The sequence below is a fragment of the Pseudorca crassidens genome, chromosome 11 (assembly GCF_039906515.1).
Source record: "Pseudorca crassidens isolate mPseCra1 chromosome 11, mPseCra1.hap1, whole genome shotgun sequence".
NCBI classification, from domain to species: domain Eukaryota; kingdom Metazoa; phylum Chordata; class Mammalia; order Artiodactyla; family Delphinidae; genus Pseudorca; species Pseudorca crassidens.
Window position 1 is genome coordinate 42,920,237 of NC_090306.1, and position 14,866 is coordinate 42,935,102.

General features: G+C 43.9%; 1 protein-coding gene across 2 annotated transcripts in view; it reads right to left on the reverse strand.

Annotated features, from left to right (window-relative positions):
- Nucleotides 1-719: 719 nt before the first annotated feature.
- Nucleotides 720-14,866, reverse strand: part of TUBA1B (tubulin alpha 1b) — a 45,853-nt gene continuing 31,706 nt past the window's right edge. Inside the window, exons 1-4 of one of the 2 annotated variants that reach the window (XM_067696414.1) lie at nucleotides 4,604-4,762; nucleotides 2,765-2,987; nucleotides 2,474-2,622; nucleotides 720-1,900 (exon numbers count right to left, since the gene is read on the reverse strand). In XM_067696414.1, coding sequence (XP_067552515.1) covers nucleotides 920-1,900; nucleotides 2,474-2,622; nucleotides 2,765-2,987; nucleotides 4,604-4,606 — 1,356 coding nt within the window. In that variant the 5' untranslated portion in view covers nucleotides 4,607-4,762 and the 3' untranslated portion in view covers nucleotides 720-919. Of the gene's footprint in view, nucleotides 1,901-2,473; nucleotides 2,623-2,764; nucleotides 2,988-4,603; nucleotides 4,763-14,866 lie in introns of those variants that run through there. The other variant, XM_067696415.1, reaches the window with a different exon arrangement.

The following is a 14,866-nucleotide window of genomic DNA, read 5'->3' on the forward strand; positions in this document are numbered from 1 at the left end:
CTTTGCAAATGTTGCCATTTCATCCCTTGTAAAGCCCCCACTCAGCCGCTTTCCCACACGTGCACATAGCTCACTCCCTTTTTTCTACACTAGGATTTTTGATCACCAGCATTCCGATCCTGCAACTTTTCTTCTCCCATCCTCCCTACAGGCGGGAAACAGCTTTTACATCTTCCTGCTCAAATATTCTCCAGCCTGATGTTTACCTGTTCAAGGGTCACTAAGATTTTTTTGTTCCACTGATAGGTTAGCAGGCCTCTTTAAACAGCAGTATTTGTAGCATATTAAAAATTACTTCCCATACCTAACTTGTAATTACCCAGTAACTTCAAGATCTAGATTAGCAAAACCACTCTCATCTGAATTTACATCTTCCCAAGTCCCCTGACCTGGATTTCAACACTGGTTGATCCAAGAGTGGATGTATGTGTAAGTGATTCACTGTGCTATACACCTGAAACACAACATTGTAAATAAACTATACTCCAATAAAAATTTTTTTAAAAATTAGGTGTACATCTGAAAACAAAGAATCTTGGTTAAGGTGGTTAAGATGAAGTTAACAGACCAGTTTCAGAATCCAGCTCTTCTGTTTTTCCAGACCAATGTGCTCCTTCCCCCCATAGAGATTTCTAGAGTGAAATCCTTGATATTAACCACCCTGTTGCAGAGACTTTCAGGTGTAGCAGTGGTAGCACATCTTGAATTGGAGAAACCAATTTAGAAGAACAGAACTTTCTTTCTTAAAGCCTTTACTTTTCACACATGACAGAAAAATCTTACAGGTACACATGGAAAAGCAATACATGATCACAGCTGAAAGTTAAGACTATCTAGTCAGAAAGCTTTTACTCCCGTCAGCTAATGCTGAAGCTGAATTTCTGCATATGACATGCTGCAGGGCTGAAAGCAACGGTGATTAGTATTCCTCTCCTTCTTCCTCTCCCTCTCCTTCAACAGAATCCACACCAACCTCCTCATAATCCTTCTCAAGGGCAGCCATGTCCTCACGGGCCTCAGAAAACTCTCCTTCCTCCATGCCCTCACCCACGTACCAGTGAACAAAGGCACGCTTGGCATACATCAGGTCAAACTTATGGTCCAGGCGAGCCCAGGCCTCAGCGATGGCTGTGGTGTTGCTCAGCATGCACACAGCTCGCTGTACTTTGGCCAGGTCTCCACCAGGTACCACAGTGGGAGGCTGGTAATTAATGCCAACCTTGAAGCCAGTGGGGCACCAGTCCACAAACTGGATGCTGCGCTTGGTCTTGATGGTGGCAATGGCAGCATTGACATCTTTGGGAACCACATCGCCACGGTACAACAGGCAGCAAGCCATGTATTTACCATGGCGAGGGTCGCATTTCACCATCTGGTTGGCTGGCTCAAAGCAAGCATTGGTGATCTCTGCTACAGAAAGCTGTTCATGGTAGGCTTTCTCAGCAGAGATGACAGGGGCATATGTGGCCAGAGGGAAGTGGATGCGGGGATAGGGCACCAAGTTGGTCTGGAATTCTGTCAGATCAACATTCAGGGCTCCATCAAATCGCAGGGAAGCGGTGATGGAGGACACAATCTGGCTAATAAGGCGGTTAAGATTTGTGTAGGTTGGGCGCTCAATATCGAGGTTTCTACGACAGATGTCATAGATGGCCTCATTGTCTACCATGAAGGCACAATCAGAGTGCTCCAGGGTGGTGTGGGTGGTGAGGATGGAGTTGTAGGGCTCAACTACAGCTGTGGAAACCTGAGGGGCTGGGTAAATGGAGAACTCCAGCTTGGACTTCTTGCCATAATCGACAGAGAGACGTTCCATCAGCAGGGAGGTGAACCCGGAACCAGTTCCCCCGCCAAAGCTGTGGAAAACCAAGAAGCCCTGAAGACCTGTGCACTGGTCAGCCTGTTACAAAAGAAGAATAGAAAAAACATAGTTATTGCTCTTTGTGATACCCTCACAGTAATCATAGTAAGTATTTTCACTTTTCATATTAACTCCAAAGACATAGGTTGTATTCTGACAAGAAACACTTTTTTAAAAATGTAGACCTTCCTTAAATTACTCAGCATTTCTTTATTAAAATATCTCCATTAATGTTTATAAAATGACATCAATAGTTCATATTTTGGGCTTCCCTGGTAGCGCAGTGGTTGAGAGTCCGCCTGCCGAGGCAGGGGACATGGGTTCGTGCCCCGGTCCGGGAAGATCCCACATGCCGCGGAGCGGCTGGGCCCGCGAGCCATGGCCGCTGACCCTGCGCGTCCGGAGCCTGTGCTCCGCAATGGGAGAGGCCACAGCAGTGAGAGGCCCGCGTACCACAAAAAAAAAAAAAGTTCATATTTTAATTGAACTTAAAAAAAACCTTAAAGGATTAAGCTCACTCTTACATTTCAATTCTGCATTTGAAAAAAAGAGCACACTTCAAATATCTCCCTTAGATTCATTAATTTACTTTATTCTTGAGAATAAACATACCAATTTCCGAATTCGGTCCAAGACGAGGTCAATGATCTCCTTGCCAATGGTGTAGTGACCTCGGGCATAGTTATTGGCAGCATCTTCCTTGCCTGTGATGAGCTGCTCAGGGTGGAAGAGTTGGCGGTAGGTGCCAGTGCGAACTTCATCTGGAAAAGGAAAATGAAGCAGCCACCCATCACTAACAACCTGCACAAGTCTGCTCGACCCCAGGGCATCAAAGGAGCCCCCAGGACACACCTTCTGTCCCAGACCCCCAAGATCTCATTGGGGTTACTGAGGTTAACTCACCAATGACCGTGGGTTCCAGGTCTACAAACACTGCCCTGGGCACATGTTTGCCAGCGCCTGTCTCACTGAAGAAGGTGTTGAAGGAGTCATCTCCTCCCCCAATAGTCTTGTCACTTGGCATTTGGCCATCAGGCTGGATGCCGTGTTCCAGGCAGTAGAGCTCCCAGCAGGCATTGCCGATCTGGACACCAGCCTGGCCAACGTGGATGGAGATGCACTCACGCTGTGAGAGGGAGAAAAAAGAAACATTAAAAACCAATTTGTGGGGCTTCCCTGGTGGCGCAGTGGTTGAGAGTCCGCCTGCGATGCAGGGTACACGGGTTCGTATCCTGGTCCGGGAAGATCCCACATGCCGCGGAGCGGCTGGGCCCGTGAGCCATGGCCACTGACCCTGCGTGTCCGGAGCCTGTGCTCCGCAACGGGAGAGGCCACAACAGTGAGATCAGCGTACCGCACAAAACAAAACAAAACCCCAATTAGTGGTGACTGTGAAGCAGAACAAAATGTTTATGGAAACAATCTTACAAATTTCCTTTCAAAACGAATTACAGTGTAATGCTTTTTTTCTTAATCTAGGGGAGAAGGACTATACTTTTTATCTCCATTAGTTTTAATTAATTTCCTCTTCCCCTCTAAATGGGGAAGGCCTCTTTCCAGACCAAGAACAGACCTTAGTCATTGCTTCCTCCTTTGGAGGATCAAGATACGGAGGAGGTCATCCATCTAGCGCTCAGGCCCCAGAATCCCATTTTAGAGTAGGTGGCCAGATTTCTGGGCAGCTCCCAACACGGGAAGCACGTGGCCAGAAGAGTGCAGAGGAAATGTCTGGCTGCAGAGACGAGGGGTGGGGCTCTGCGGCAAAGGATGAATGAGCAATTCCGGGTGCGCGCGCCCGCGCCCTCCCCCCCTCCCCGCCGCGGTTCCTGGAGCCGCGCAGCTGCAGAGCCTCTCAACAGCCACGTCTGCAGAGGCGCAGCCATGCCCAACCATCCTCCGCTTCCCGTAGGCATTGAGTTCCGTCCAGCACCTCCACATGTGTCAGGACGCAGCAGGGGATTATCGGCGGCCCAGATCTGGACCAAGATCCGATTTCCGTTCCCTCAAAACCCCTCACCGCTACCACCTGCTCCCACACGCATTCCTAACACAGCAGAGGGCAGGGAGGGACAGATGGCCTCTACAGGCTGTTGGGAGCTAGCTGCCCTAATACACTGGCGTAGCGCAGTACACCGATAAGGAGTCCTTCTCCACATTCATCTTACTGATTTTATTTTTTAAAAGAAAGAACTCTGGGTAACAGGAGACACGCCCTCCAGCCATAGACCTGCAGCGCGCGTGCGCACTGCAGTGGCGGGCTCCCGTCCACTCCCTGGCGGGAAGGTAACGGTCGCGCGTGCGCTTTTGTGTCCAGCTCCTTCCCGCCTCCGCTTTTCGTGCTGAGGAGGAAGTGAGGGCGGGGAGAGCCGCGCGCGCGCTCGCCAAAGGCTGGGGGGAAGAGGGGGATGGGAACGCGCGGGAAAAGAATGCAGTCTTCAGGGCACCACGCCCAGGAGTTAAGGGGTAAATGAGAGCCCCAACCACGGTGAAGGAGAGCTAGTGTCCCACCATCCCCTTCCAGAGTCCCAGAAAAAAAGGCGGTGAGCTCCCTCCGTTCCCTCTTCCCGGGCCCCACCCGTTCTCCACAAACGGGATCTATCTACTCTAATCCTCGGCCCTCGCCTTGCTCTTCGCCCTCCAAATGAACAGCGGTGGCGCCAGCCCTCTCTAGCTAGAGGCCCTCCGCGCTCCCCCGGACTCGCTTTTCCCCGTTTTCCCGAGCGAGGCCGGCGGTCCACTCACCATGGTGGCTACGGGTCAGCAGGCGCAGGCAACAGGAGTAGACACCGGGTCCCGGTTACCGTCCTCGACAAGCTAAGAGTCGAGGTAAGTAACGCACTGAAGTGGGGGCGGTGCGGGAGCCACTTAAGTAACGGTCCGGGGAGGGGCTGGCGGGCACAGGCGGTGCCATGGCCGCAGGCCCCTCCCCTGGTCCGGCATACCCACTCGGCTCCCGGCTCGGCCGCCGCAGAGGCGGGCTCCTGGCCCCGAGCCCTTCCCCGCGCCGGGCGTGCGGGGCGGGGTCCGCCGCGCCTGCGGGCCGTGAGCTCCGGTGCTGCAGTCTTTGGCGCATGACCGCCAGGGCCGGGGCGGGGGCGGGGGTGGGGATGGGGGATGGGGCGCAGGTTCGGAAGAAACCAACATGGGAATGGGGGCTCGATTGCTTTAATTTGGACGAATCCTAAGATTGAAGAAGTCCACACAGTTTTAAAGATGAAGCACCATGAAATGGAGAAACTTCTGGTCCAGATAGCTCAGCTGGTTATTTTCACGTTGTCACCATTTGTCAATGAATTTTGTTTTTCTCTTCCCAGTTCCTTTAAAGGCAGTACAGAAAGCATTTACCTGATAATGTGGAGGAGCAAGGTTTAGAAAAAATAGTTCTATTTGGTTTACTTGTTATTTAAACTAAAGCTACCAAACAGTATTTCAGTCATTCAAAGGGTAAGCACATAAGCACTGAACATCTAAGCTGTTAAAAGGGTAGGGTAGGCCCCATTTTTAGACCTAAACCAACCAACTTTATGAAACAGCTCTAGGGTCTTTTAGAAAGAGAGATTTAAAGACGCATTTCAAATTTGGTAGCTGAATTGAAGGAGTAAGGACAGAAACTTGGGGAGGGAGGAAACTGTTTGATCCTGAAGGATATTTAGGAAGTAGGGATTCATTGTGCTATTTAGAGTTTTGTAAAACGTTTTTAAATTGAAGCATAATTGACAATGTTACATTACTTTCAAGTGTACAACATAGTGATTTTATATTTATATACATTGTTACCCTCAAAAATAAAGCAACCAGTTATTTTACCAGCAAGGTGGGTTTATTCAGGAATAGCAGAGAATCACAATTCGGGACAAGCAAGCAACGGGGAATCATAGGCAAATCCAGAGAACAAAGGAGAGTGACTTGCTTTTATTAGATTTTAGGAGGAAATTGCGGGGGGACCGTTTGAAGAAAAGTTCTCTGGAGAAGAATGAGAGTTCAAGATTGTGGCAGTTTCTCTCTGGCTGCAAGTGGTGGTTAGAGTGTTGTTGCTGGAGTTGGGAGGGATCTTCCTTCTTTTAAAAGCAGGAAGTGAAATTCCTATGTGAAAATGTCCTCCCTTGTACCAGAAGAAAAGTAACATTCTTATCTTCCTGCTGATTATGCAGACTGCAACTGGTGCTACCTGTATTGAGAGTCCCCCCTTTAGGGCTTCCTGACTCCATTTAAAATGAAGTTTCCTTTATTTATGTTCACATTTACCCCTTTTGATCAAGACCTTTCCTTAAACGGGGCTTCCCTGGTGGCGCAGTGGTTAAGAATCCGCCTGCCAATGCAGGGGACATAGGGTCAAGCCCTGGTCCAGGAAGATCCCACATGCCGCGGAGCGACTAAGCCCGTGTGCCACAACTACTGAGCCTGCGCTCTGGAGACTGCGATCCACAACTACTGAAGCCTGCGCGCCTAGAGCCCGTGCTCCGCAACAAGAAAAGCCACCGCAAAGAAAAACCCGTGCACCACAATGAAGAGCAGCCCCTGCTCGCCGCAACTAGAGAAAGCCCGCGCACAGCAAGGAAGACCCAACGCAGCCAAAAATAAATAAAATAAAAATTAAAAATAAATAAATTAAAAGAAAACCAACTCTAGGGCTTCCCTGGTGGCGCAGTGGTTGAGAGCCCACCTGCCGATGCAGGGGACACGGGTTCGTGCCCCGGTCCGGGAAGATCCCACATGCCGCGGAACGGCTGGGTCCGTGAGCCATGGCCGCTGAGCCTGCGCGTCCGGAGCCTGTGCTCCGCAACGGGAGAGGCCACAACAGTGAGAGGCCCGCGTACCGCAAAAAAACAAAACAAAACAAAAAAACTCTATATCTTACCAAGGTCTTAAGCATTGGAGATCATCTTGAAGTGTTGAGCTAAGTTGGGTAAGTTATTTCTATAAAGATTTAACAGGTAACAGGCACAAGGCTTAAAAATGATTATGTGAAGCATAATTTAAATTAATATAAGTTCAGTTTGTATGATGGTGCGAAGCCAGGAGCCCACACCTGAAGGTAATCAGCTAAATAGGTCAAAAGACCAGGCAAGGGCTGTCAGGTGGAAGTTGTAACCAATGGGCTTGTTCCCTGATTTTGTGTAACTGAGTTTCTGTTTTTCCAGAGGCACTTATCTATGCGCAACAGGTACTATTTGCTGTAGTACAAGTGCCTCCTTGCTCAGCAAGTTGATAATCAAAGGCCATGCAGTTATCCAGAATTACTTTAGTCAACGAGTCAAGTGGTCATTGTTGGGTTGCTATTTCTTTGGCTGCGGAATCAGCTAGCACTCCTGATGTTTGGGAGAGATCTCTGATCATGCATTTCATTGGCACTTATTCTGACCCAAAGGAGAAAGGTTCTCCCTATGGAGACATACTTGAAGTCATGTATGCCTCCTTGAAGTTCTTGTTTAAGGTGACCATGGAGGCTTAATGGGGTGGAACAATGGGAAGCTTCAAAAATCTTTATAGCTGTCATCAAGGAACACCAGGTGAAATTAGCACTTGGGAAAAGTGAAAAAAAATTCATTACAGTATGGACTAAAGGTTCACTATTGTGAACAGATCAAGGTTTCTGGTGGCAAACCCAACAATTAGATAAGTTTTCCCCTTTTGTAATAGACTGAGAAATACAGATAAGACCATTTCTTCCCAAGAAAAAGAGGGAAAGGATAAGGTAGGAAGTAACAGTGGGTAATGGTATACAGGCCTGGTCTGGTCATCTTGGGAAAGCTGTCCCCTTCAGCTGTCATTTGCTTCAGTTCCTGGTCGGTTTGATTCAGAGGTCTCCAGTGCTTGTACAGGACTGGATGTCAGTTGGAGCCTTCTTTAGCTGTGAAATGTGTACCCAAAGCTTGGGTCTCAAGTTCGGCCGTTCATCTGTGTAGTGAAGAGGACCTATTATAGTCCCTTCCAAGGAGATTTAAGGGCAATTGTTGTTTTTATTGATTTGAAATCAGAAGGGTGAGAGAAATTGGAAACGTTCGTTTGGAGATTTGTAGTCAGATATGTGATGAAACTAGAAGAGTTTAGGATCCAGTCCAGCTCAGGTGTATAACCTTAAAGATAATTAGGAGGACAAGAATCTAGTATCTACAAAGGTGCAAACAATTTCTCTCTTCATAATCATCCTCCTTTTTGTCAAGGTAAGCATAGTAAAACTAATTTGGTTGTATTAAATTTGGCCTGATTAGTTACATAAACACAGCGAGAATAGTGATTGATCATATAAGCTCTTTTTAAGCTTATCTTGTTGGAAGCTTGAAAGCAAGGTACTAGGCCAATTTTTACAAGTAGTTCCTTAAAACTGTCTGATTATTTCTGCGTCTATGTATATCTCTCTTGAGTATGATAAGCTAGTCAAAGCCTTGGTAAAATAGCCAATATTTCCAATTGTTTTCTGTTACAAGGAGAGTAGATTCTTACTGAACTTATGCAAATACATATATTGTGATTAACAATAAGAATAATATGAGTCTCTGAATTCTGGAGGGATCAGGAAGGGAAAAAAAAGATATATATTTGATCTTTGCTTACAAAGATATCTTTTACCAAATTGCTGTAAGTCATAGATGCTTAAGAGAAAAAGTTTCCTTAAATCTGGAAAAATAAAACATTAGAGAAACAGCATAAGAAGTCAAAATTTATAATCATCCTCATAGGTTCATTTAGTCTCCTGTAATTAATTCTTGTTGATCTTGATCTTGGGTTAGCAACTTTATGAATCAATCAGTTTGCCATTAAAGTCTTAGAAATTTTTATCCAGTTCAGTGTTATGATCTTAAAGTTATCAGAAACCTGCATTCCAGGGACTTCCCTGGCGGTCCAGTGGTTAAGACTTGGCACTTCCACTTCAGGGGGCACGGGTTTGATCCCTAGATGGGGGAGCTATGCACGGCCAAAAACAAAACAACAAAACAAGAAACCCTGCATTCTAGAGTACTTGTCAAGTTCTTTCCCATGAATCTCCTTGAAGATGAAATTCCTTCAGGTTGTGGGAACATTTTTGCAAAGCATCAGAGTAAAACAATTACTATCTATAAATGACAAAAGACTTAAAAATAGCAAAAGTTAAAGATCTAAGAGTTCATTATAATGCAGTTGACAAGAGAATTTGGTTATTTCTGTGACATACAACATTTAAAGATAATAGCTGAAATTACAAATGATAATGTTATACCAGGACATATCAGATTCTCAGGAATGTCATATGAAACGTATACCTATACAGATATAATGTAAAGAAGACTTAGTATTATTTCTTTTTTAAAAAAATTTATTTATTTAATTTATTTATTTTTGGCTGAGTTGGATCTTCGCTGCTGCATGCGGGCTTTCTCTAGTTGCAGTGAGCGGGGGCTACTCTTCGTTGTGGCACACGGGCTTTGTTGTTCTGTGGCATGTGGTATCTTCCTGGACCAGGGATCGAACCCGTGTCCCCTGCATTGGCAGGCGGACTCTCAACCACTGCGCCACCAGGGAAGCCTGCACTGGCTTATTTAAATCGAAACTTTTTGGTGAGATAGCCAGGAGGCGAAATATGAGGAGTATAAAAGAACTAAATTCTCAAATAATATGGTGAAAAGTAAATAGGTAATGTCTAAAATTGATAAATCAAGACATAGCTGCATAGACACATTATTTAGAAATAAGTAGGTTAATTCCAAGGGAAATGGTTAGATGAATTGCGGGTAATTGCCTCTGGTGAACAGGTCTAGAGTAGAGGAGGAATGATACAGGAAGACCATTGTTTTAAAATAACAGTACTAGATTTATGGTTTTCATAAATTTTTTATTGAAATATATATGTAACAACCTACATACAGAAAAGGGTACAACTCATAAAAGTACAGCTTGATAAATTAACCTAAAGTGAACAAACCTGTGTAAATTAGCGACCAGATCAAGAATGTTTCATTTTTAAACCATGTACATATATTCTTTGACAGATATTTAAAATTAATAATACTAAAGAGTTAAGCTATCAGGAGAGATAAAGATGCTTTTGATAATACAGCTTTTGAAAATACTACTAAAATCTGGAGCAGTGCTGTTCAATGTGGTAACCTCTGACTACATGTGGCTATTGAACACCTGAAATGTGACTAGTCTGACTGAGGAACTGAATATTTTATTTTTGTAAATTTTAATTTATTTAATTTTTTTCAGTGTTCTTTCAATTTTTGTTTTATATTGGAATGTAGTTGATCTACAGTGTTGTGTTAGTTTCAGGTGTACAGCACAGTGATTCAGTTATACATATACATATGTATTCTTTTTCAGATTCTCTTCCCATATAGGTTATTACAGAGTATTGAGTAGAGTTCCCTGTGCTATACAGTGGGTCCTTGTTGATTATCTATTTTATATATAGTAGTGTGTATACATTAATCCCAGCCTCTTAATTTATCCCTCCCTCCTACCTTTCCCCTTTGGTAACCATAAGTTTGTTTTCTACGTCTGTGAGTCTGTTTCTGTTTTGTAAGTAAGTTCATTTGTGTCATTTTTTTAGATTCCACGTGTAAGTGATATCATGATATTTGTCTTTCTCTGTCTGACTTACTTCACTTACTATGATAATCTCTAGGTCCATCCATGTTGCTGCAAATGGCATTATTTCATTCTTTCTTATGGCTGAGTAATATTCCATTGTATATATGTACCATATCTTCTTTATCCATCCATCTGTTGATGGACATTTAAGTTGCTTCCACGTCTTGGCTATTGTAAATAGTGCTGCAATGAACATTGGCGTGCATGTATCTTTCCGAATTATGGTTTTCCCTGGATATATGCCCAGGGGTGGGATTGCTAGATCATATGACAGCTCTATTTTTAGTTTTTTAAGGAACCTCCGTACTGTTCTCCATAGTGGCTGTACCAATTTACATTCCCACCAACAGTGTAGGAAGTTTCCCTTTTCTCCACACCCTTTCCAGCATTTATTATTGTTTGTAGACTTTTTGATGATGGCCGTTCTGACAGGCGTGAGGTGATACCTCATTGTAGTTTTGTTTTTATTGGTTTTTTTTTTGGGGTACGCGGGCCTCTCACTGTTGTGGCCTCTCCCGTTGCGGAGCACAGGCTCCAGACGCGCAGGCTCAGTGGCCATGGCTCATGGGCCTAGCCGCTCTGTGGCATGTGGGATCTTCCTGGACCGGGGCACGAACCCCTGTCCCCTGCATTGGCAGGTGGACTCTCAACCACTGCGCCACCAGGGAAGCCCCTCATTGTAGTTTTGATTTGAATTTCTCTAATAATTAGCAATGTTGAGCATCTTTTCATGTGCTTTTTGGCTATCTGTATGTCTTCTTTGGAGAAATGTCTATTTAGATCTTCTGCCCATTTTTTGTTGTTTTTTTTAAAATATTTATTTATTTATTTAGACTATGCTGGGTCTTAGTTGCAGCATGCGGGATCTTTGTTGCAGCGTGTTTAGTTGTGGCATATGGGCTTTTTCTTAGTTGCGGCATGCGGACTTCTTAGTCACAGCATGCAGACTTCTTAGCTGCGGCATGCAGACTCCTAGTTGCTGCATGCATATGGGATCTAGTTCCCTGACCAGGGATTGAACCCAGGCCCCCTGCATTGGGACCGTGGATTCTTACCCACTCACCCACCAGGGAAGTCCCCCTTTTTTTTTTGATATTGAGCTGCAGGAGCTGTTGTATATTTTGGAGATTAATCCCTTGTTGGTCACATTGTTTGCAAATATTTTCTCCCATTCTGTGGGTTGTCTTTTTGTTTTGTTTATGGTGTCCTTTGCTGTGCAAAAGCTTTTAAGTTTAATTAGGTCCTACTTGTTTATTTTTTTTTTTATTTTCATTACTCTAGGAGGTAGATCTAAAAAGATATTGCTGCGATTAGTGTCAAAGAGTGTTCTGCCTATGTTTTCCTCTAAGAGTTTTATAGTATCCACTCTTACATTTAGGTCTTTAATCCATTTTGAGTTTACTTTTGTGTGTGGTGTTAGAGAATGTTCTAATTTCATTCTTTTACATGTAGCTGTCCAGTTTTCCCAGAACCACTTATTGAAGAGACTGTCTTTCTCCATTGTATATTCTAATTAATTTAAATTTAAATATTCATGTGTAGTGGCTACCATATTACACAGTGAACATCTAGAGACTTGAGTATTTAAAGTTTCTATACAGAGAAGAAAGGAAAGCTCAACTTCCTCAGATTAAATGAGAACTGGTGACAAGGCATTTTGAAAGTAATGAAAATAAAATACCAATAACAATTAAAGAGGATTAAGGAGAATAAGTAGAGATTAACCATGATCTGAATTTATGTATATGAACTATAGTCTATAAGAAAGGAGTACAGATTCAGAAAATAATTTAAAAATTGAGAAAGCAAATTACTACAGTATTTACAAAGGAAATACTTTTTTTTTTTTTTTTTTGGCTGTGCAGTATGGCATGTGGGATCTTAGTTCCTAACCAGGGATCGAACCCATGCTCCCTGCAGTGGAAGCATGGAGCCCTAACCACTGGACTGCCAGGGAATTACCACAAAGGAAATACCTAATAGGCTGATGTTTACCCTGTGAAAAGAAAACGAAATCTCAATATTGACTGGTAAGATTTGTGGTGATTGAAAAAAACTTCCTTCTGCTTGTCTATATTTAGCAAAATTTCTTTAATCCAAATGCATTACTTTTTAAAATTTTTTTTATAAGTTTATTTATTTTTGGCTGCGTTGGATCTTTGTTGCTGCGCACGGGCTTTCTCTAGTTCCGGTGAGCGGGGGCTACTCTTCGTTGCGGTGTGCAGGCTTCTCATTGTGGTGGCTTCTCTTGTTGCGGAGCACGGGCCTAGGTGTGTGAGCTTCAGTAGTTGTAGCACGTGGGCTCAGTAGTTGTGGCTAACGGGCTTAGTTGCTCTGTGGCATGTGGGATCTTCCCAGACCAGGGCTCGAACCCACGTCCCCTGCATTAGCACGTGGATTCTTAACCACTGAGCCACCAGGGAAGCCCAGTACAATTGATTTTTATTTATTGATTTTGTACCTAGCAACAACCTTGCTAAATTCTTAAATTCTAATAGCTTACGTGTGTAAGGTCGGATCTTAACAAACGGCACCACAAAACAGAGGAAAGCTTCAAGTGAGCTTTATTAGGGAGCACTCCCGGGCGAGGTTCACTGGTCCGAGAGCAAGGGGGCCAGAGAAGTCGTACCCGGGCGAGGGTTGGGCAAGATTTTATAGGGGAAGAAGGGAAAGGGGTGTGGTGAATCTGGGAGGGCGCAGGGTATCCCTTATTTGGTGGTCTTTTCGGGTATCCTGGGGGACCGTTAGTCCCGCCCCTCGAAAGGCGGGAAGGCTGGGCTGGGTTCAAAGTCCCCAGGTCAGTTCCTGGAACTGGGTGGTCCGGAATGTCTCCAGGGCAGTTTCTGGAACTGGGTGGTCCGGAGAATTTCGGTCTGATGCAACCTGTGAATCTGATTGTGTTCCCCTGCCTCGGGCCAGTTGGCCTTACAACGTGAACATTTTGGGGGGAATTTTTACATTACATAAGCCTTCTGTAAGGTTTTTTCTGACACTAAATACATGGTGTTTTCCACATCAATTCTCTCTTTTTTTCTTTGTTTCACTCTTTTTTAGATTCTTTTCCCATACAGTCTGTTACAGAGTATTGAGCAGAGTTCCCTGTGCGATACAGTAGGTCCTTATTAGTTATCTATTTTATATATAGTAGTGTATATATCCACATCAGTTCTCTAATTCTTTGACACCAACTGGAAGTTCAACAAGTCATTTCAATTCTGACACCAGCTATATGGAGTTCTTGCAGACTCCATTGGTTAAGGACTCAATCACACAGACTGTCATTACTTCAGGTGTCGGTCACAAGTCCCAGTTTGCCATCTGTACTTCTGACCCACAGGCTATGAATTCAGGGGTTTCCATGACCCTTTCTCTCAGGTTCAATAATTTGATAGAAGGATTCATGGAATTCAGGAAAACACTTTACTTATATTTGCCAGTTTATTATAAAGGATAACTTGGGAAGAGCCAGAGGAAGAGATACCTAGGGCAGGGTGTGGGGGGAGGCATGCCCTTTCCTGGTACACCACTCTCCCAGTACTTTGATGTATTCACCAGCCCAGAAGTTCTCCAAACCCTATCATTTAGTTTTTATGGAGATTTTATTACATAGGCATGATTGATTAAATCATTGTCCATTGGTGACTGACCTCAATAGCCAGTCCTTCTCCTCTCCCTGGAGGTGAGGTGTGACTGAAAGTTTCGGCCTCTAATCTTGGTTTGGTCTTTCAATGGACCAACCCCCATCCTAAAGCTATCTATTACCACCCCCCTGCCCATTATCTTATTAGCATACAAAAGACATTCTTCTTACTCAGGATATTCCAAGGACTTTAGGAGCTCTGTGCCAGGAAATGAGAGACAAAAACCAAATATTATTTTTTATTATACCACAACCATTTAATTTGCATTTACATTTATTCTTTTGCATTCCTTATTCCTCTTATTTGCTTTTCTTGATTTACTCACTGGGACCTTCATTAGAATGATCAAAGAAGTGGTGATAATGAGCATTCTTCCCATGTTCCTGCACTCAGAGGGAATGGTTTTAATGTTTCATCTTTAAGGATGATGTTTGCTGTAGTTTTTCTTATAGATGTCTTTTATCAGATTAAGGTTTCCTTAATTTGGTGAAAGTTTTATCATGAATGAATGTTGAAGTTTAGCGAATGCTTTTTCTGCATCTATTGAGATCCTCTGATTTTTCTCTTTTACTCTGTTACTGTGGCAAGTTATACCAATTTGTTTCCTAAAGTTAAAATGACCTAGAATTGCTGTGATGAGTCAGACTAGGTCACAATGTGTCATATTTCAGAACATATTACTAGATTCAGTTTGCTAATATTTGCATGGATATTTACATCAATGTTTATGTGTGAAATTGGGTGTAATTTTCCTTATATATTTTTATCTTTCAAATTTTGGTGTAAGAGTTTG